Source organism: Electrona antarctica (genome assembly GCF_951216825.1).
Source record: "Electrona antarctica genome assembly, chromosome: 20".
Taxonomy (NCBI): domain Eukaryota; kingdom Metazoa; phylum Chordata; class Actinopteri; order Myctophiformes; family Myctophidae; genus Electrona; species Electrona antarctica.
Genome location: NC_136801.1, coordinates 41,040,244 through 41,062,821, shown reverse-complemented (window position 1 = coordinate 41,062,821; position 22,578 = coordinate 41,040,244). Strand labels below are relative to the sequence as shown.

Here is a 22,578-nt window from a genome sequence, read left to right as displayed (position 1 = left end):
ATTTTGCCTTCTATAGGCTGTTAATGGTATGGTCACACATTATGCCAATTATGAAAATTGCTCAGCATATGCAAGTTAGCATCCGGCAGTTTCTACATGATGGGGACCCATACTCAACATTTCTAACATAAAACCTTGGTGTGCTCAACATGTCCGGGTTCACAATGGGGCTCTATGGCCTGGCAAGTACACTATATTGGGATGCTCTGATGTAGGCTGCATAGCCGAAACACGTAAGCGTTCCTTTTTGGTGCGTGCCAATAAATAAATGGAAATGTGAGTAGCCTACTTTGTCTGCCATTTATTTAATTTTTGGATGTGCTACCTTTTTGGATTTTTTTAAAATTCCTATTTTTTTATGTATACTGGATTTGGGTTTGGCACGCCACTGAAAACCATTGCTGATGCGCAAACTCTTTTTCTCATTTAACTCATGGTAACATTGGTAAAAAACAAAAAATGCTGATCTACAAGCTCACAAGTTTTGCGATGTGACGAGTTGTGAGCTTGTATTGGCGATTTTTGGCGAAGTATACGGCATAAAGTGGAGCGAGCTTAAGTGTTTTTTTTTAATCATCTGAATCTAGAAAATAAGTCAATAGTGTAGATTGTCTATAGAAAAAAAGGTGGCGATCCGGGCACACAAAATAGGAGAGACAGCGAGCTCCACTTGCGACCGCGACGGGTCGCTTCGACGGCTGTCTGAGTCGTCGCAACGAGTGCCCATCGTCGCGGGTGCCTGACTCGTCCCGACGGGTCGCCACAGGTGCCCATCGTCTCGACGGGGGCCTGTTTTTGTCGGCGTTTCTGAGTCGTCGCGACGATTGCCCATCGTCTCGACGGGGGCCTGTTTTGTCGCGACGATTGCCCATCGTCTCGACGGGGGCCTGTTTTTGTCGGCGTTTCACCCGTGCGTCGGAGAACGGGCGCTCGTGCTCGCATCTGCCTCTCTCCCTCCTTCCCTCCATCCTATGTGTGTGCTTCCCCCCCCCCCCCCCACCCGACCGCCTCCCCCTGTGGGGTAGGGGGTCGGGTGGGGGTCCCTGCGGACCTTTGGGGGGGGGGGGGGGGGGGGTCCGGGTCCCCTTGGGAATCCCTTTACGCATGCCTTCATTTGTCCCCGTGAATTGCTTCCATTATTTTAATCCAATAACCATATGTTGCATCACATTTTATCGATTGATATAACTTCAATAACCTCCGGAAATAAGGATTTTTTTTTATTCGATTTGAACGTTTAATGGCCTATTGAGTGTTTCTTTTTTTTTTCCTTTTACGCACGAGAGAGAGAGAGAGAGAGAGAGAGAGAGAGAGAGGGGGGGGGAGAGAGAGAAAGAGAGAGCGCACGCACGCAGACGGAATGTGTTCACGCTCGTCCTTCTGGGGGGTCCCCGGGAGACCCCCCCAACGCAATAGATAACACAGAAATCACACTATGCATTTACATTCAGCCGATCTACGAGCTCATATCTGCTTCTTTGCGAAAGCCGCGCATTGCGACGTATTCTGTCTGTCTGTCTGTCTGTCTGTCTGTCTGTCTGTCTGTCTGTCTGTCTGTCAGCGCACGCTGACAGACAGACATGTTTAAGTTTTCCATTGAACTATTCAGCACCGAAATATATTACTCATCCATTCATTAATGCATTCATTCATTCATTCATTCTTTCATTCAATTTACTGCTTTAAGGAGCACTGCATGGAATGAGCATATAAGGGGTACAAGTGCAGCTGGTACCTTTCTCCCTCCACATTCTATGTAGGCCTATAGTCCCTAAAAGCATTCACTGAAGATTTTTCTAAGGGTTTTCTAAATCTCACCTGCACAACCCAATATTATGCTGTTGTTACAAATTTAATGCAGTAAACATGAACGTGCTGTCACAGATGATCCGATCATCTGTGACATCGGCTGAATGTAAATGCACACGCAAAATGGGGGTCCCCAATATGGTAGCCTACATCTACTTTTGTCAATTGTTTAAAGCTTACAAAAGAAACAAAAAGGATTTGTTTGAATGTATTGACTTTTGAGGACTGCATACGCCTCTGTAACTGTAATAAACAACATTAACAATATAATCAGAATCCAGTCTTTATACTTTATTAATACAATGGTTTTAAAATTGCAGTCATTTTAAAATTGCATTAATTTCATTATGTTGATGGTATTTATTTAAAATGATTTAAGGACGTTTGGTGGTTCATTCGTTTTGTATAAAATAACAGAAACCTTTGAGGACAAAACGATATAAAGGACATTGTAAAGCGACTACGTGAGAAATAAACTTTAAAGTCGCTGAGAGGCGATGGGATGGGCTATGTTGTCAGACGCGCTCCGCTCCACAAACAAAAGGAATTCGCTGGGTCCAAAACAATGCGTTTAAGGGGTTTTATTAAAGAAATGTGAATAACTCAAAGAGTGCTCAAACAAAAAGTAAAGCAACAACAACGATCAACATAAATAAAAGAAAGCAAAAATAAAGCGGTCAACAAAAGGTATGGCGTTCCATACCCCCCCTCTCTCTCACTGTGTGTGCCAAGCTATGTTTCGATGTCAGTCGTTCTTCGATTCTTCAAAAATAGCAGACCTACAAGCTACAGTATAACATAATGCTTAGTTAAAACACCAAAAGGGGTTCCCGCCCAGAATGGGTTAAGGAGGTGAAAACAGTAGAGAGATTATGAACACCGAGATCAGAACAATTATCCTTTTTAGCGATATCAATAAGCAGTAAATATTACAGTAAAACAATGCTCTCTCCATATACCTCAGTGGTGGAACACATTTACTCAAGTACTGCAGCTTAGGTACAATTGTGAGGTATTTGTACTTTACTTGGGTAAATCTAACTTCCAATACTTTTACTTCTACTCCACTACATTTCAGAGGCAAAATCTTGTACTTTTTGCTCCACTACATGTATTTGAAAACGTCAGTTACTACTAGTTACTTAGTAAATTACTACTATGTTTATTATCATGACAGAACATACAGTAACCACTTCAGTATTCCTACATTGCAGTATTGATACTTGTAGGCCTACTTAAGTAAAACATCCCCAGTGGTGGAAAGCAATTGGTACATTTACTCAAGTTCTAAGTTCTAACACAACACATTTGCGTGAGTGTGTACATCTGTGACCAGGGCACACTATATTAGGTAAAGATAAACCCTGCACGCTTCAGCCAGCAGAAGGTAGAAGGGCTCATCGGTGCTCAACAGGGACAACTTGCATCAGAAAAGACATCCATGGGCAATTCAGGAGAGACTACACCCTTTTGTTGTTTTTCGATGTATTGTTTATTGTTTTTAGATTTTTTTCACGGGTGACTGACGTTTCGACTTCCGTCTTCCTCAGAGTCAAAAACATAGTATTCTGCTTGACCTAATGACCTATATGCATGTCATTGATTTGAGTGCAATGCTATATGTAAACAATACTACAGTGGCTGGGGAATGATTGGCAATAAAAACAAGTATTCATAATAATCAACATGCTCTCATAAAACAAAAAAAAACAAAAAAAAAGTGTTGTTTCCTTTAACAGTGGCACAGCCAAACCTACCAGCACTAACTAATAGTAGTAGCTTTGCCGAGCCATGAGGCCCATAGGGCAGGAGCCTATCTCCTGTTTCTGTAGCCATGAGGCCCATAGGGCAGGAGCCTATCTCCTGTTTCTGTAGCGTGAGGCAGCTTGATGTACAAGTACACCCCCTGGACATGACGCTAGTATGTCACAGGGACATACCCCCAATCCAACCCTTGATGCTGAGTGTCAAGCAGGGAGGCACTGGGTCCCATTTTTAGAGTCTTTGGTATGACCCGGCCGGGGATCGAACCCCCGACCTCCCAGTCTCAGGGCGGACACTCTAACCACAAGGCCACTGAGCTGGCACTAACTATTAGCAAATAGCAATTCAAATGGAAATGGTCCTTTCACAAGGCCAGTCATTTCCTCCCTACATTAACCAGTGAAACGTGGGGATTGCACGTACACAGCATGCTGCTTGGAAAAGCATTCCACTCGCTGATTTGTGTGGGTTTCGGCTCCACACCCCTTTTATTCTCAAGAGGCTCGTGTTGAAAGAAAGAAAAAGCCTTTGGTGACATGTAAAGGTTAAGGCTGCCCAGGGACAAGAACAAATTGAGCGGGGCAAAGGGAGGGCCACGCTCTGTGTCGCGCGGCGGCCCCTCGCCTAATTCTAGTCCACTGGCATCAACTCCTGGCCGGCAACCGTGGCTGTTCTCGTCCCCACTGATGGAACAGTTACTCCCAGTTTTTCTTTTTTTTCTTTACTTTTTACTTGAGTAAAAGCAGCAATGCATGTACGAAGGTATTAGTCCACTTGCCAGAATGTGAACCCTCCAGGCATGTTGAGTACACCATCGTTTTATGTTAGAAATGTTGAGTATGGGTCAAATGTTGAGCATGTAGAAACTGCCATCTGCTAACTTGCATATGTTGAGCAATTTTTATAATTGGCATAATATGTGACCATACCATTAACAGCCTATAGAAGGAAAACTAGGGGGTTTTCATGATGCTGAATCCATTCCATGCATTAGTTTTGCAAAAACACTCATTGGGCTAAAAACATGCCCACCAATTGTGCTGACATCATCACATTTGTGTTGACGGCAATGCCCAATGTGTTCTTTTTTGCAAAACTAATGCTTGGAATGGATTCAGAATCATGAAAACCCTATAGTTTGACACGTCACATGCTCCATAAAGCATGATGAAATTCTGAATATGTTGCCTTCTTTCTTTTTTCTTTTTTTTATCCCACGATTTTGTAACCCATTTTTCACCCCTGTGTCAATTATCTAATGTGATCCTGGGCTCTACACACCCTCCGCCAACCTAGTCCCCATATATGGGGGACATGGGGAGAGCAACGGACTTGAACTCATGCTTCCTTCATGCCTGAGTGTCAAAGTTGCTCCTTTACACCTGACAGGGGGGAGTTTCCCTGGTTGGACGTAGCGCGTGGAAGGAACACATTATTCCAACCAGTTCCTTACCCCTCCATCAGGCGCCCCGGCTGGCCAGGGGGAGGCAGTTTAGAGACCAGGATTACGGCATGTTTTTTGTGAGGGTACCTACCCTAGGGGACACGGGGAGAACATGCAAATATATATATATATATATATATTTTGCCTTCTATAGGCTGTTAATGGTATGGTCACACATTATGCCAATTATGAAAATTGCTCAGCATATGCAAGTTAGCATCCGGCAGTTTCTACATGCTGGGGACCCATACTAAACATTTCTAACATAAAACCTTGGTGTACTCAACATGTCCGGGTTCACAATGGGGCTCTATGGGCTGGCAAGTACACTATATTGGGATGCTCTGATGAAGGCTGCATAGCCGAAACGCGCAAGCGTTCCTTTTTGGTGCGTGCCAATAAATAAATGGAAATGTGAGTAGCCTACTTTGTCTGCCATTTATTTAATTTTTGGATGTGCTACCTTTTTGGATTTTTTTAAAATTCCTATTTTTTTATGTATACTGGATTTGGGTTTGGCACGCCACTGAAAACCATTGCTGATGCGCAAACTCTTTTTCTCATTTAACTCATGGTAACATTGGTAAAAAACAAAAAATGCTGATCTACAAGCTCACAAGTTTTGCGATGTGACGAGTTGTGAGCTTGTATTGGCGATTTTTGGCGAAGTATACGGCATAAAGTGGAGCGAGCTTAAGTGTTTTTTTTAATCATCTGAATCTAGAAAATAAGTCAATAGTGTAGATTGTCTATAGAAAAAAAGGTGGCGATCCGGGCACACAAAATAGTTAACCCATTTTGACCTGAGATCAGATTCTATAAATGTCTTCTACATCCTGACAGTTTTCTGAAAAAGCTATGTTTCTATGTCAGTCGTTCTTCGATTTTTCTAAAATAGCAGACCTACAAGCTCGTAGCGCGCCACTCGGTGGCGCGCTATGAGCTTGTAGATCTGCTATTTTTCAATAGCTAAAGCATAACATAATGCTAACACCAAAAGGGGTAAAGGAGGAAAACAACACCCACGACTAATGCAGAGGCTTAAAGCAACATGTTTCGTTGTGTGTAGATTGTCTATTGTCACTACTTTGCTTGACAGTCTTGTACGACTAAGTACTTTAGTTTTGGGACATTAAATGACGGAAAAACCAACATTTGGAGAAATTAGATTTCTTCCCGACAGCAACTAAACGTATAGTCGAGTATTCGAGTGTTCTCCAGCTGTGTGCGTGAGTCTCTCCTTTCCACATCTTGTCTCTTTCTTTGTTCACTTTTTGTTCCCTACATCTCTCTTCCCAAGTGTCCATCGCTCCTGCCAGATGCGATTAACACAGCGGAGCGTATGCATGCCACGAGGGAATGAATGGAAGATGTTTATACCAACCTGGTGAAGCTCTAGTGCCGTGATATTCAGATCAAACCGCCCAACAGATTGGAATGGATTTGTTTTTCCCCGGGAATTTGCAAGTGAATATACTGCGTCAATTCAGTCCAATCAGCATCCAACTCTGTCTGTCTGTCTGTCTGTCTGTCTGTCTGTCTGTCTGTCTGTCTGTCTGTCTGTCTGTCTGTCTGTCTGTCTGTCTGTCTGTCTGTCTGTCTCTTTGCTCCATTATTGCTTCTGCCTTTTTTCTTCCTTTGGTTTTTTTGCTTTCTCTGCCCTATCCTAGTAGTATGGCGGAATTGCCGTTTACCCCTCATGTGCTTTGTGTGGCCGTGATAGTTGTCATTGACTTTACCTTTACCATTTTCAAAAGTTTCCCTTTCCGTGATGTGATGGAGCGATTGCGGTGAGTAAAAAAAAAAGAACGTGGTCAGTCGCCAAAGACACATCGTTGCAAAATTGTGGGATCGTGTGTGTGTGTGTGTGTGTGTGTGTGTGTGTGTGTGTGTGTGTGTGTGTGTGTGTGTGTGTGTGTGTGTGTGTGTGTGTGTGTGTGTGTGTGTGTGTGTGTGAGACAGAGAAAGAGAGAGAGAGAGAGTATATAGAGTATAGCAGCACTGCTGTCCATCTGCCTTACAAGACCGCTGCTAACACATGGTGTACGTACGGCCAGACTCCTTGCTTATACAGTGACTCTCGTGCCTGTCATTAAGGTAAGTATAGGGAGTATATGGACAATCATAGACCCGTCGCCGTAGCCAGTATTCAGTCTAAAGTGATAGAAATGTTGTTACTTGACAGGCTAAGTGATTTCATCTACACCACAAACAATCAGTTTGTCCCATTTAACCCAGTTTAAGGTGAAACACGGTACAGACTTGTGTATCTATGCCTTAAAAGAAACAGTAGTGGGGTAAAAAAAAAAGAGTGTGGTATTGATTTTCAGGACCAAGGAGGACCAGAAGCTACATTTTCCGGTGTTCTACTTGTCTAACTGTGTGTAGCAGTTGTATACATATTTGGGGCACATGCATCATTATGAAAAGATGGAAGCTGAGTTCCAGTCTAGCTATTCTGTGACTCTGGTCTAACCACTCTCTTGAGAAAACTCATGTTTAGTTTTTAATGTAGACGTGATGGGTCTCATAATGAGGCGATTATGGTACTGTAGACAGTTAGTTTCATTAATATTGTTTTGTGTTTCATTGGCTTCGGTTGTAATAAAGTTTTGATATATATATATATATATATATATATATATATATATATATATATATATACACACATTCCACTTGGATTGGGGTACTCACAATACTCCCGTGGTCCCTGCACTGAGTTAGGCTCAGCAGATGAAACAGCCGTAACTTGGACGTTACCATGGAAACCAAACCACGCAGCCAGCCCACCGGCAAGCCAGGATAATCATGTATCAGGCAGAGAGGACGGCGGTATAGGATGACGTCTATTCTGTCATTTCTGTCTGTCTCTCTCTCTCTCTCTGTCTCATGTCTATTTATTGCTCTCATTCTCCCTTTCTGTCTGGCTCTCTCAATTCAATTCAAAGTGTCAAATCACAGCAAGTCGTCTCGAGACACTTTACATGTAGAGCAAAGGAACCCACAGAGAGCCAACCCAGAGCGAGCAATATTGCGACGGTGGTAAACTCCCCCTTAGGAAGGAACGTCAAGCAGAACCCGACTCAGTACTTTAACCCATTTAGGCCTGACCTCAAAATTCTAAAAAACTCTTCTAAATCCTCCAGTTTTCTGAAATAAATATTTTCACGATTTTTCTAAAATAGCAGACCTACAAGCTCGTAGCGCGCCATGAGCTTGTAGGTCTGCTATTTTTCAATAGCTAAATTATAACATAATGTTTAAAACACCAAAAGGGGTTCCCGCACAAAATGGGTTAACCCATTTAGGCATGACGTCGAAATTAAAAAAATGTCTTCTAAATCCTAACAGTTTTCTGAAATACCTTTGTTTCTATATCAGTGGTGCTCAATATTTTATGTCAAGGACCCCAAAAGTTATATGTAATATGCCGCCGACCCCCATCTGAAAATATGTTGTTCCAGGGACCCCCCCAGAAGCAAAGATTTGAGTTAAAAACCTTCGCTCTGAAAGAATATATATTCAAAGATTTGCACTACAATTTCACGATTAAAAAAAGAAAGTGCAGATCTATAAGCTCATAGCGCGGCACTCGGTGCCGCGCTATGAGCTTGTAGATCTGCTATTTTTCAATAGCTATAGTATAACAATGCTTAAAACACCAAAAGGGGGTTCCCGCCCTGAACTCAGAAGTACTCAGAAAGTGCCATGTATAAACATCTTTTGAAAAAAGCCGATCTACAAGCTTGCAATGCGTCGTACGATAATACATTCGGCCAGTCGAAATAGCGGAGATCTACAAGATCTCTACAAGATCTACAATTTTTCATTATATTGCAGTATTGATACTTTTACTTACGTAAAACAAAAAATAGTACTTTATTCCACCAGCACGGTCTGATTCCCACTCATTACCGCGGTCTGCCTTTCAAGGCGCTGCGAGTCTTTGATGTGATCTATCAACACCCCCGCCATAAGCACGCATTACTAGAATAATATCACGACTTTGTAAATGGCAGCGGGGAGAAGAACCAATGTGGGCAGATTGATGTTCCTTTAACTAAAAGAAGCTTTTTAACAAAGGGAAGCTTTTAATCATTTCTCTCTCTCTCTCTCTCTCTCTCTCTCTCTCTCTCTCTCTCTCTCTCTCTCTCTCTCTCTCTCCTCTCTCTCTCTCTCTCTCTCTCTCTCTCTCTCTCTCTCTCTCTCTCTCTCTCTCTCTCTCTCTCTCTCTCTCTCTCTCTCTCTCCCTCCCCCCCCCCCCTCAGTCAGTCCAGCCCTCCATCGGCGTCTCCAGTCATCTCCATTCTACCACATAGCTTTCTTTATATAGCCAACTGTTTCTCAACCTGTGGAATCAATCAATGACACACATCTTACAGTTAAAAAAACAGCTTGTATGCATGATATAATACAGGTTGTTCACCACTTGAACACTCTTAGTAAGACTTAGTAAACTCAACCTCAGTCGTCTTGAGTCGTTAAGGTATGTTTTGTAATACCAAAATCCGCAAAGTAACTACAGTTTCACTTCATTATGTCAGCACTATACAACGGAGCGGACAGACGGTGAAATCTCTACCGAAGCCCTGATGTCACTCGCTCATCCCCTGGTCCAGGGCCGTATAAGTTTCATTTCAAATTCTCTCATATGAGCAAAAATAAATAACCTGTCTCAGCGATATTGTCATCCATCTTTACCTCTGACAACAACACAGTCAGTCAGTCAGTCAGTCAGTCAGTCAGTCAGTCAGTCTCTATTCCACACATCAAGTCATATAACATAACGAAATATATAACAAACCAGTAACAATACTATATCCTTGATCCAAAGCTCTCTGTACTACAGCACACAGTATGCAGCAGATGAGCTATAGTGCTATAGATAACCATAACACTGTAAAATGCTGTCAATTAACGCACTAATGGGTATTTGATGTGACACTGTGAGCACCCACAATGTAACAGAGCCGTAATGGTGACTAAATGTGCGCGCCGTGCACTGAAACTCTAATTAAGCATGCCGTGGAAAGAGGCTTGCTGAGGGGCTACAGTACAGTATGTTCAATGGCAGCTCAAACTAAAATAGTCATGACTTGCTCAAATCTTGACGGATTTACAAAGGGGTTGGTTTAATACAAACGTTGTCAACGTGGCTATGATTCAGGACGCTTATCTGCTTAATTATATTTTTTTTATATGAACCTCGTATAAAAGCATATCAGTATGCGGACGTCTCTGACGTTTACAACAAACCAAACCGTTTGAAAATCGGTTGAAAATTGAGCAAGTCATGGTTATATATATATATATATATATATATATATACAGTATATCTACAGTGTGTCCAAAACTGTTACTTTTCAGGAAATGGGAGGAAAACAAATAACTGCATGCATGTGTTCCATAATGGGTCCAATTATTCACAAAGTTCGTGTTAATAGAGGAGGTGTGAAAGCGTCTGTAGCCAATAACATCACAGGAAAAAAAGGCATTTTTGACCGCATGCATTCAGCTGGTGTGGTAGGTGGCCTTATACTTCAGTCATACTTCATGCATTCAGCGTGTGTGGTAGGTGGCCTTACTTCAGTCATACTTCATGCATTCAGCTGGTGTGGTAGGTGGCCTTATACTTCAGTCATACTTCATGCATTCAGCGTGTGTGGTAGGTGGCCTTACTTCAGTCATACTTCATGCATTCAGCGTGTGTGGTAGGTGGCCTTACTTCAGTCTTACTTCATGCATTCAGCGTGTGTGGTAGGTGGCCTTATACTTCAGTCATACTTCATGCATTCAGCTGGTGTGGTAGGTGGCCTTATACTTCAGTCATACTTCATGCATTCAGCGTGTGTGGTAGGTGGCCTTACTTCAGTCATACTTCATGCATTCAGCGTGTGTGGTAGGTGGCCTTATACTTCAGTCATACTTCATGCATTCAGCGTGTGTGGTAGGTGGCCTTACTTCAGTCTTACTTCATGCATTCAGCGTGTGTGGTAGGTGGCCTTATACTTCAGTCATACTTCATGCATTCAGCTGGTGTGGTAGGTGGCCTTATACTTCAGTCATACTTCATGCATTCAGCGTGTGTGGTAGGTGGCCTTACTTCAGTCATACTTCATGCATTCAGCGTGTGTGGTAGGTGGCCTTATACTTCAGTCATACTTCATGCATTCAGCGTGTGTGGTAGGTGGCCTTACTTCAGTCATACTTCATGCATTCAGCGTGTGTGGTAGGTGGCCTTATACTTCAGTCATACTTCATGCATTCAGCGTGTGTGGTAGGTGGCCTTACTTCAGTCATACTTCATGCATTCAGCGTGTGTGGTAGGTGGCCTTACTTCAGTCATACTTCATGCATTCAGCGTGTGTGGTAGGTGGCCTTACTTCAGTCATACTTCATGCATTCAGCGTGTGTGGTAGGTGGCCTTACTTCAGTCATACTTCATGCATTCAGATTGTGTGGTAGGTGGCCTTACTTCAGTCATGCCTCTAGTCACAAATAAAAAGGAACCTTCATTTAAGCACCATCGGTGAACCAATATTCTCCAGCACTTGCTCCATGCGTGCTCACCCCTCTAGAGACCTTGCTCCATGCGCGCTCACTCCTCTAGAGACCAGAAAACACGCTATAGCTGGGCATGGCTATAGTGTCGAGGTGTCCTCAAGCAAGACACTGATCGCCCTATAAGTGCTCCTGATGAGCAGGTCGGTGCCTTGCACGGTTCCCTCTGCCATCGGTGTGTGTGCGCTCGTGCAGTGTGCGTGAGAATCGGTGAACTTTAATGCACATTGTGAAGTGCTTCGGAGACGGGCACGATATACATGCACCATTTAACCATTCTACCGATTTGGGATTCCTTCCATTCGGGGGTTACTCATAAAGCTGTGCGATGATGGTATCATTATGTGGAACGTTTTGAAGCTCTCCAATTGCAGCAACAATTAAACTGTGCCCACTGTCGGGAGTTGGATCTTCACTCAGAATCCTGTGTGGATGCTCAGCCATCCACTCAGAACACTGTGTAGCCATCCAGAGCTAAATGGATCCCTGTGGGTGCTTTTACACCCATTTCAACTAGTAGCACGGAACTGTGTTGGATACGACTGCTGCAGGCTTGACATAATTGCAGCTCTGAAAGTATCACCAATTTATTTTTTTGGTGTGGTAAAACTGGGAAAAAAGTGGTCAGAATGGGTACAGGCTTTAGTTTAGACTATAGACCAATTATTTGTTTACAAACATTGGGACTGGGCGCACGGGTGACTGTTTCATGTAATCAATTCCCAACAGATCTCCAAACCTGTTGTTTTGGGGAGCGCTGGTTTCAGTCCATTCAACCTCCTCTTGTGAGTTGGCTAGTGAGGTGCACCCTAGGAGACATATACTTCAAAGCCCAACAGTATTGCGCACAGAGAACAGCTGATATACAAGCTCACATGTTGTGAGCGTAGAGGTCTGCGTGCGCGACACCATCGCGGGACGAAGCATAAATTATACTTGATGGACTGCAGGTGTGCGTGCAGCCGTGCACAAATAGGCTCTGCTGCCGTGTTCATGAGCGCACCTCCCGTTCTTATGACAGCGACTGGAGGTGTGGTTTTGAGGACAACTGTTTTGAATTGCTATTATTGTTCAAACACAACAGAAACCAAGGATTATATATTTCAAGGGCGAGAGATCACAATAAAAATCCTAATCATTCTTCCTGAATGTGTGTCTGAATGTCTGAATGTGTGTCAGAAACACAGCCGTAGCTCCTCACCGCCTGCACCAATCACTCCCACTTTTCACACAGGCATTGACCATAATAATATGGAGGTCTTAACAAAGCCCTTTTTCCAATTTAACAAATTATAAATGAATAATTAATTTATTAGTGAATTAAAAATGTGAAAACGCACCCAGGGCGCAGTACCCCCTGCTGCCACAAGGGGGGGGGGGGGGGGGGGGGGGCAATATCTCACAACGGGTAAGGGCTAGTACATACAATTGTTTGGTACAAAACACGGAAGTCCTTTAACCAGAAACCTAACCGCATGCACGGGAGCAGTGCATGGTCGACCGCATGTCCGACCGTTGTTTACGCATGTCGGTCTGTTGGTGTGTCTAATCTGCGTGTGGCGTGTGCATCCCGTCAGAATACATACATACTCAGGGAGCGGCACGTACTGTATTGAATGCTAGACATTTAAAATGTTCATTTACATTGTCCATTTACTGTCCATTTATTGTATTACACAGTGGGTGAAAAAAACACACCACTTAAAGCTAAACCCCACCCATCAGAGGTGTGGCTTCCAGAGGTACCTTTCGCGTGAAAGGTTTTGAAAGGTACCTATAAATGTCAGTGAGGAACAGACCAACAGAACTGGACTGTACATGAAGTACAGGCAACACGGTGTACACCTAGCAGCTGCCTCCTGCATATAGACAATACCCAGCAGTTAATGGCCATCTATAGAAAGGCCGAACCATAATGCGAAATCGGCACATCACATCACATCACATCACAATACGAAACAAACTGCATTAATGAATTACATTGAACATTTTGAGGAGGTGAATTGTTCCTGCAGTATGTGTCTATATACTGGCCATGGAGAGAGGATAATATTGCCCCATTTGCTCAACCGTTATCGAACACAGACAATGTACAATGTAGGCATTTTGCACACACTCTTCTCCGGTGAGAACACACACGTTTGTTTGAGAAGTGAATAAGCAAAGTAAGCACTCTAGTGTCTAGTCAACAAACAACGAGGTAAATGGTCACATAAGTAGAGTGTAGAGAACAATGCAGTGCCTCAAAGAAACTAGGATACCATGATAAACAATGAAGCATCTGTATCCTACTATAAATGTGCCACGTCTCTGCGTACGTGTGTGCGTGCGTGCACGGTTGTAATGCACGTAACTCGAGAACCGTTTGACCCACCTTCTTCACATTTGACACACGCGTTCCACACCCCCACAGGGAGTGCAGTGCCAGGTATCGAGTCGGTCGGACGCACGGTTCTCCAGAACCACCACAAAAGGCTCTGGTCAGGCTCCGCCAGTGGGCCTAATGAGGCCAACTCCTTTCACCTGGGCCAGGCTCTGCCAGTGGGCCTAATGAGGCCAACTCCTTTCACCTGGGCCAGGCTCTGCCAGTGGGCCTAATGAGGCCAACTCCTTTCACCTGGGCCAGGCTCTGCCAGTGGGCCTAATGAGGCCAACTCCTTTCACACTCACAATCCTTACACTCTCAGAGTGTACACTCTCAGAGTTCAATTAACATTGATTTTACAATATAAATTGGGGGTCCCAGAGATAGAAATGCCATTAAATGGTGGGGTCCGTATAGCCTAATGCATATCAAACTGGGGGTTCTTGAAATGAAACGGGTTGAGAATCACCGCTATAGAGCTGCAAACATCTTCTCTTCAAATGGGGGGTCCAGCAGGCTAATTAATGAGTGTTATTCTAGGGGGTCCTTGACATGAAAAAGTTTGGGGACCCCCCTGCCTACTGCTCCACTCACCGATGAGCTCCTTGTTCCGGACGTCCAGGGCCATGTTCCGCAGCGCGGTGGCCACGGCGCACACCACCCGGTCGTTGTCTATCCTCAGCAGCTCCACCAGGATGGGGAGGCCCTTCTCCTTGCGCACCGCCGCGCGGATGTACACCGACCACTGTGGAGCACGCACGCACGGCAGGACACACACACACACACACACACACACACACACACACACACACACACACACACACACACACACACACACACACACACACACACACACACACACACACACACACACACACACACACACACACACACACACACACACACACACACAGGAGGAGACCACGGTTAATATTATAGAGTCAACTACAACTACAAACTTGTTATGATATTCTACTATACAGCCTGAACACACATTCTGTCAGACAGCTCGTATAGCATGGCTCGTTAGTCAATAGACTTCAAAGCCACTATATTTGCGCAAAATCTGTCTTTGAAGAGCCACCCATCGACTAATCTAGTATACGGCAACCTTCCCCGTGTTTCTTCACTATAGTCCGATCCGCTACAGAGCTGACAATGAGGTTATATCTTCCCTTTTCTTCTCTGGAGTCCTGCCTCAAAGCAGACCAGAGGTAGAAAACGGTTGTTCCCTGATGTCATCGCTAGGGACACATGCATCAGTAAGCAGGAACTGGGGGTGCAGGCAATGAAGGACCGGGAAGTCTGGCATGGCATTGCGAAATCCATGATCTCAACCGCGGTCGAAAAATGACGATGAATAATATTATTATATTACTAGTAACTAGTGCATGAGTATGTGTATTATAAAACAAATATAGCGTGTGCAACTAAGGAGGTTGTGAACAAAAGTTTGGAGTTTCTATTTGCTCCTCCTATAGGCCAGGGGTGCCCAAAAGGTAGATTGCGATCTACCAGTAGGTCACAACAGGGCTCCAGACTAAGGGGGTCCCGGGGACTAGTTTTTGCACTGAAAATGTGCATATCGTGCACACCTACAGGCAGCATGAGACTAGCAGCGCTGCATTTAATGTTGCAGCGGCACCGGCAACACAAACTATTACTGCAGAGAGAGACCCGCAAAACAGGCGCAGGAGTCTGTACCCTCATGTAGCAGTCAGAAAAATGCTGCGTTATTTGAAGAGGATAAACATTTTTATGAAACAATATATAAATAAATAAAAAAGGAGAGAGAAGAACAGGCTCAGCGCTCCCTGCAGCACAAGGAGATGTACGCAATCCCTTTTCCACATAAAAAGCTTTCATATGATAACAGCCAAAAGTAAGGAAACTGTCGCAAATTAATACTGTATACGAAACAGTGGCTCTCAACAGCCTGTGGACGGTGGCTGGAACAATGTGCTGGATGCATCCTGCTATTGGTAAGATAATAAGATCCTTAGATCCATAAAGATATATCACACACCTAACACCTTAGGTGTGTGATACCCACAATGACAACTTCGACCCGCAAGTGAAAAGATCACAGTGGGCAAGTTGAGGCTGTACATTGACCTATGTGTCTGAGCCTGAGGTTCTGACGCACGTCAGTGAAAAACTATGTTGTCAGTGCCACACACACAGACGTATGCATCCGAAAGCTTTTACCTACTAATTGCCTAAATATTCTGTATTGTGACTGTGCTTTTACTAAAATGTTAACTTGGAAAACTTGGATTTATTTAATTTTATTCAGATTTTCATTACTTTGCAGTTTGCACATATTCAGAAATGCAACTGGCGACCCATCCGAATTATTGGTTACCCCTCTGGGGCTGATCTAAAGATTCTAAGAAGGTATTTACTTCAAGGATTAATGCATTTTATGATTATTATGATACCTTCATATCTTAGTGTGAATGGTTAGAATGACATCAAAATTAAAAAGAAAAAAACATTGCGACTGTATACATATACTATATATATATTCACTTTGGGACGGTTCAAATTGTATTTTGGGACGGTTCCGGGATGTTGGTGAAAAACGTTAGTCTGGAGCCCTGCGGTCACAAAGACTGTGCAGTTAGATCACACGACATGCCCCTATAATATTTAATTTAAAGCATAGCATAACATAATGCTAACACCAAAAGGGGTTCCCGCCCAGAATCGGTTAATATGTAACACCAGCTCCACTATTCCAAAGCCCCCTCAGGTACATATTTAAACTATTTTTAGAGATGATACATTATTTTGGTGGGTATAGATCTTGTTCAGCTGGTCATTTTGAAAGTAGCTCTCAAGTCAAATAAGTGTGCCTGTCCTATAGGCTGTGTGGTGGAGCAAGGCTTGCACCGTTTAAAATGGTAAATGTTGCATTTATATAGCGCCTTTATCCAAGGCGCTTTACATAGATTGTGCATTACATTCACCCATTCACACACACATTCATACACCGATTGCGGCGGAAGCCATGCAAGGTACCAACCAGCACATCGGGAGCAATTTGGGGTTCAGTGTCTTGCCCAAGGACACTTCGACATGTAGACAGGAGGAGCCGGGATTCGAACCACCGACCCATGGATCATTGGACGACCTGCTCTACCTCTTGAGCCACAGTCGCCCCCCAACACAGTGTGTCATTAGTCAGTATAGACGCAGCGCTGCAAACTGCCCCGGACTAATAGCATGTGTGACATGCAGGAGCTGCTGGTTTAGGTCCCCAAGTAGAACACAGACATTTTTCACCTCCTTTAACTCAAGGTTAGAAATGCTTTCACTGAATTCCCTACCAAAAGGTTGAAAGGCTGAACAAAATATGTTGTGCTAAAATCCTGGGGCGGCCTTAAGGATCGGGAGGCCCCGTTCATGACGTCATCATTTTAAAAATTATTACAAAAATTAAAAAAAAATAATGTCAGTGTGTATTATCGTACTTCAAAGCATGAACAAGCATACACAGCCAAGTAGAAAAATACACAAAATCAGCTTGATTAAACAATTTTTTACTTTAACCCATTTAGGCCTGACGTCGAAATAAAAAAAAGGTATTCTGAAAGAATATATATTCAAAGATTTGTCCCGCATGTTCACGATTTTTCAAAAATAGCAGACCTACAAGCTCGTAGCGCGCCACTCGGTGGCGCGCTATGAGCTTGTAGATCTGCTATTTTTCAATAGCTAAAGTATAACAAAAGGTTTAGTTAAAACCGCACAGAATGGATTAAGGTATAACTGGAAGGCAGCATAGGCTATACAATGATACAATCGCAACTCTCAGCGCTGCTAGTGCAGTGAGTGCACTGGGAAGTGGGAACAATTACAACCAAACAACACAGGTCAACGTGACATGACAGGTCGAGTACCTGCAGTGATTACTGATTATTAGCTGCTGCCAACTAGGTAAGTGGACGTACAGGTTGAGGCTGAATAATAATTGACAAGGCTGATTGGAAGGCTGCGATGCAATGCAATATTACTTCAGGCGGCGGTGGCTCAGGGGTAGAGTGCCTGCATGGTAACCGTAAGGTTGCCAGTTCGAACCCGGGCTCCCCCAGAGTTACTGTCGAAGTGTCCTTGAGCAAGACACTGAACCCCTAATTGCTCCCGATGTGCTAGTTGGAGCCTTGCATGGTTTCCGCTGCCATCGGTGTATGAATGTCTGTGTGAATGGGTGAATGTAATGCACAATCTCTGTAAAGCGCCTTGGATAAAGGCGCTATATAAATGCACCATTTACCATTTACCACTATACTACTACCTTACTACATCAAAATACTACTAAATCATGTTGAAACAATGGGAACATTTTGGATTTTACTAAAATCCAAAATGTTCCCATTGTTTCAACATGATTTATGAAGAAAAAGAAACACACCCTGTGTGAAGTGAGGGGTGCTCTTATCACCATACATCATCACATTCCGGCCAATCGCAATTGGGCGTCCTCACTTTTCTGTCCTCACTTTTTATTTATCCTCAATTCCGTGCTCAGCCAATCAAATCATCGCTATGGGGCGCACGCACGCACGCACGCACGCACGCACGCACGCACGCACGCACGCACGCACGCACGCACGCACGCACGCACGCACGCACGCACGCACGCACGCACGCACGCACGCACGCACGCACGCACGCACGCACGCACGCACGCACGCACGCACGCACGCACGCACGCACGCACGCACGCACGCACGCACGCACGCACGCACGCACGCACGCACGCACGCACGCACGCACGCACGCACACACACACACACACACACACACACACACACACACACACACACACACACACACACACACACACACACACACACACACACACACACACACACACACACACACACACACACACACACACACACACACACACACACACACACACACACACACACACACACACACACAGAGAGAGAATGGCAGCAGCAGCGCGCGGTAATGAATTCACTGAAATAGAAAATGGGATTTCCTGGAGTCCACCTGTATCCCTTCCTCTCCTTCTCCCATGTCTGTTTCTATCTGGCCGTGTCTTCCATTTCTCTTCCTTCCTCTGTTATGCAGAGCCGGGGCGGGCCGGGGAGCCAAGGGGGAATATAGAATGCAACGCGGGAGCTTCTCCACAAGCCTAAATCACATCCGCTGCACACCTCCCTCCCACACACATTTACAAGACCCCAGAGACATCCCTCTCTCTCTCTCTCTCTCTCTCCCCCCTCCCTCTCCCTCTCTCCCTCTCTCTCTCTCTCTCTCTCTCTCTCTCTCTCTCTCTCTCTCTCTCTCTCTCCCTCCCTCTCTCCTCTCTCCTCTCTCTCTCTCCCCCTCTCTCTCTCTGCCCCTCTCTCTCCCTCTCCCCCTCTCCCCCTCTCTCTCTCTCTCTCTCTGTCTCTCGCTCTCTCTCTCTCTGTCTCTCTCTCTCTCTCTCTCTCTCTCTCTCTCTACCACCGTTTGAACCGTTTTGTTGAGAGGGGAGTCTGCTGCCTGGCACAACATACCTGTATACACGTGCATGCAGTGCTGGAGAAAGGAAAAGGAGGTCTATACTACATTTTCTTTTATAGCAATACCACCTCATAGAAATATACTCTGTTACAAGTAAAAAGTCTAGTATCCAGTACACAAGTAGTAGCAGTGGCATCGGAATATATTCTTAATGTACCAAAAGTAAAAGTAAAAATGATTTATATTTATAAATATTATATTTTATATTCTGAAAATAGTATAGTATAGTGCTGAAGTGGTTAATGTATGTATGTTTGTTTGTAAAATACTAATAAATTAGTAATTTAACTCTACAAAGGAACTACAGTTACAAAATGTTTGTAGTGTAGTAAAAGTACAATAGTAAGTAAAGAAATGATACTTCACATTTAAATAATTAAATAGTAATAGCAATAGTAATAATAATTAATAGTAATAATCAGTAATAGTAATAATCATCGCGAGGTAATGATGCAACATTATGGCTCCCGTTTTTTGTACGGAACGGAAAGTGGGGGATTTCAGAGTAAAAGCTGCCATATCTGCCCGACACCCCGAGCTCCTATTTTGAAAGAAATCCCGGCGCTCATTGTGTTAAAGACAGGGTGCAATGGCTTTTTGGGGCATTTTACTCTGAAACGGATGCGAATCAAACAGGTATATGAAAACAGGTGTATGAAATCAACTTTTATTCATAGTAATTAAAATGGTCTTTTTTATGGACTTTTGATATAAAAATACACAAAAATGGAAATTTTCCCATTGTTTTGGCATGGATTGTTAGGCCATAATGATGACCACGGGATATGCTCTAAAAGTGTGAAAAGCATATTTTTCATTTTCCTATTCCTTCTAACTGCTCCCCCGTGGTGGATCTGAATTCTGCACACTTGGACAGCATTACGCTGAGTGAGTCATTATACAACAGGTCGTTTCAGGGAAGCAATTCCACTTCAAGCTGATTGATTGAAGTACATATAGGCGTCATAGCTGTGCTTCAAACGAGCGTGATGGAACACATTGTTCAAAATATAAAAAGGCAAAAATGCCTGAATTCCATATAGAGGCCTACCAAGGCTGAAAGGTTGACAAATGTTGTGCCACGAGAGACCGCCCACTTCAGGATTTGTGTTGTTAAAAGGTTTCAAAAAAGTATCCCAATTTGTTCAGCAATGTTTATTTTCCATAAAACTGACTGGCCGATGCACCCTTTACTTAGAGACTGACACGGGGCTCCCAAATAAACAATAAACAATAAACTCCCACAGAAAAACACAAATCCCGTCACCACTCATGGTAGAATGACTCCTGAACCCATCTTCTCACTCAAAATCACTCCCACACTCCCCTTGTTTTTTTGTCATTAGGAAAGGCAATGGATTCTGTGTTCTCTTTAGATTACTGTGTTTCATAGCGGCTTTAAAGACTGACACGGGAGCTCCCACTCCCACAGAAAAACCCAATCCCGTCACCACTTATAGATACTCCTGAACCCATCCCGCTCTCACTCAAAATCACTCCCACTCCTTGTTTTTTTGTCATTTAGGAAAGGCAATGGATTCTGTGTTCTCTTTAGATTACTGTGTTTCATAGCGGTTTTAATCCAAATGATATGGCACCAGGAACAGTTCATCTGTGGTAATATAATGATTGATGTCATCCCCACTCCGTTCCCATTGACTTCCCGTCCCAATCCTGGGATTAATTCACAATTTTAATCCAATCCCGTAAGAATCCCGCACAGGACGAAACAAATGTTGTCCTCTACTGTATCTCCACTAAAGCCAAACTGTACAACTTTCCTGTTCTACCCCTGATTCGAACCCGGGTCTCCCACACAATTATAAGTAAGTAATTAGCCTTGCCGAGCCATGAGGCCCATAGGGCAGGAGCCTATCTCCTGTTTCTGTAGCGTGAGGCAGCTTGATGTACAAGTATACCCCCTGGACATGACGCTAGTATGTCACAGGGACTTACCCCCAATCCAACCCTTGATGCTGAGTGTCAAGCAGGGAGGCACTGGGTCCCATTTTTACAGTCTTTGGTATGACCCGGCCGGGGATCGAACCCCGACCTCCCAGTGTCAGGGCGGACACTCTAACCACAAGGCCACTGAGCTAACAATTATACCTTTCTTTATTTTTACCAGTGAGCTAATAGAGTTGCTGCTAGCTAGTTAGCTCCTGCTAGCTCTGGGAGAAATACAACACACGCACTCACGCACACACACAGACACAGACACAGACACAGACACACACACACACACACACACACACACACACACACACACACACACACACACACACACACACACACACACACACTACTAGATCTTTAAAACATGAAACAACAACTGACTTTAAGCATGTGTGTTGCAGTTATAGGCCACAGTCAGGGGATGATTATCTGTAGCGATACATTCATGAATGTCCATTGCACCGTTTCAAGGTCTGTTCAGGGTTATTCCAAGCTTATACTTACAGTATAACATGAGGCAGAGTGGGCCACACTATAGCTCCCACTCTGCCTCATGTTAAGACCTGAGATCAGATTCTAAAAATGTCTTCTACATCCTGACAGTTTTCTGAAAAAGCTATGTTTCTATGTCAGTGGTTCTTCGATTTTTCAAAAATAGCAGACCTACAAGCTCGTAGCGCGCCACTCGGTGGCGCTCTATGAGCTTGTAGATCTGCTATTTTTCAATAGCTAAATTATAACACAATGTATGTAACACCAAACGGGGTTTCCGCTCAAAATGGGTTAACGTGATGTAACAGCTCATAGCAACACACTAATAACCTCATTGCACCAGCATAAACCACCCGTTTATGCTGTGGGGTGAAAAAAACTTGGAATGTCCCAAAACCGTACGTTTTTCATAATTGTTTAAAAATCACACTCGTGTGAAGTGAGGGGCGCTATTATCATCGTGCGTCATCATGACACTATGCATGTTAGCTCAGACACTATGACGTGACATTTTCCATTCATTGTCAATAGGAATTGAATGTTTGTGTTGGACAAAAATACTGATTTGCTCGTCCACATATGATGCAAATTCTCCATTCGTTGCCAATGGGAATTCAATGTCTGTGTAAGACGAAGATCTACA

At 43.9% G+C, this 22,578-nt stretch overlaps 1 protein-coding gene across 1 annotated transcript in view; it reads right to left on the bottom strand.

Moving 5' to 3' along the window:
- The window catches only part of LOC306913334 (catenin delta-2-like), a gene marked incomplete at its 3' end in the record, with an annotated part of 786,501 nt that overhangs the window by 84,529 nt on the left and 679,394 nt on the right, over positions 1-22,578 (bottom strand). The window contains exon 19 of the mRNA XM_079489921.1: positions 14,538-14,688. Within this exon, the coding sequence (XP_079346047.1) occupies positions 14,538-14,688 (151 nt within the window). The remainder of the gene's footprint in view (positions 1-14,537; positions 14,689-22,578) is intronic.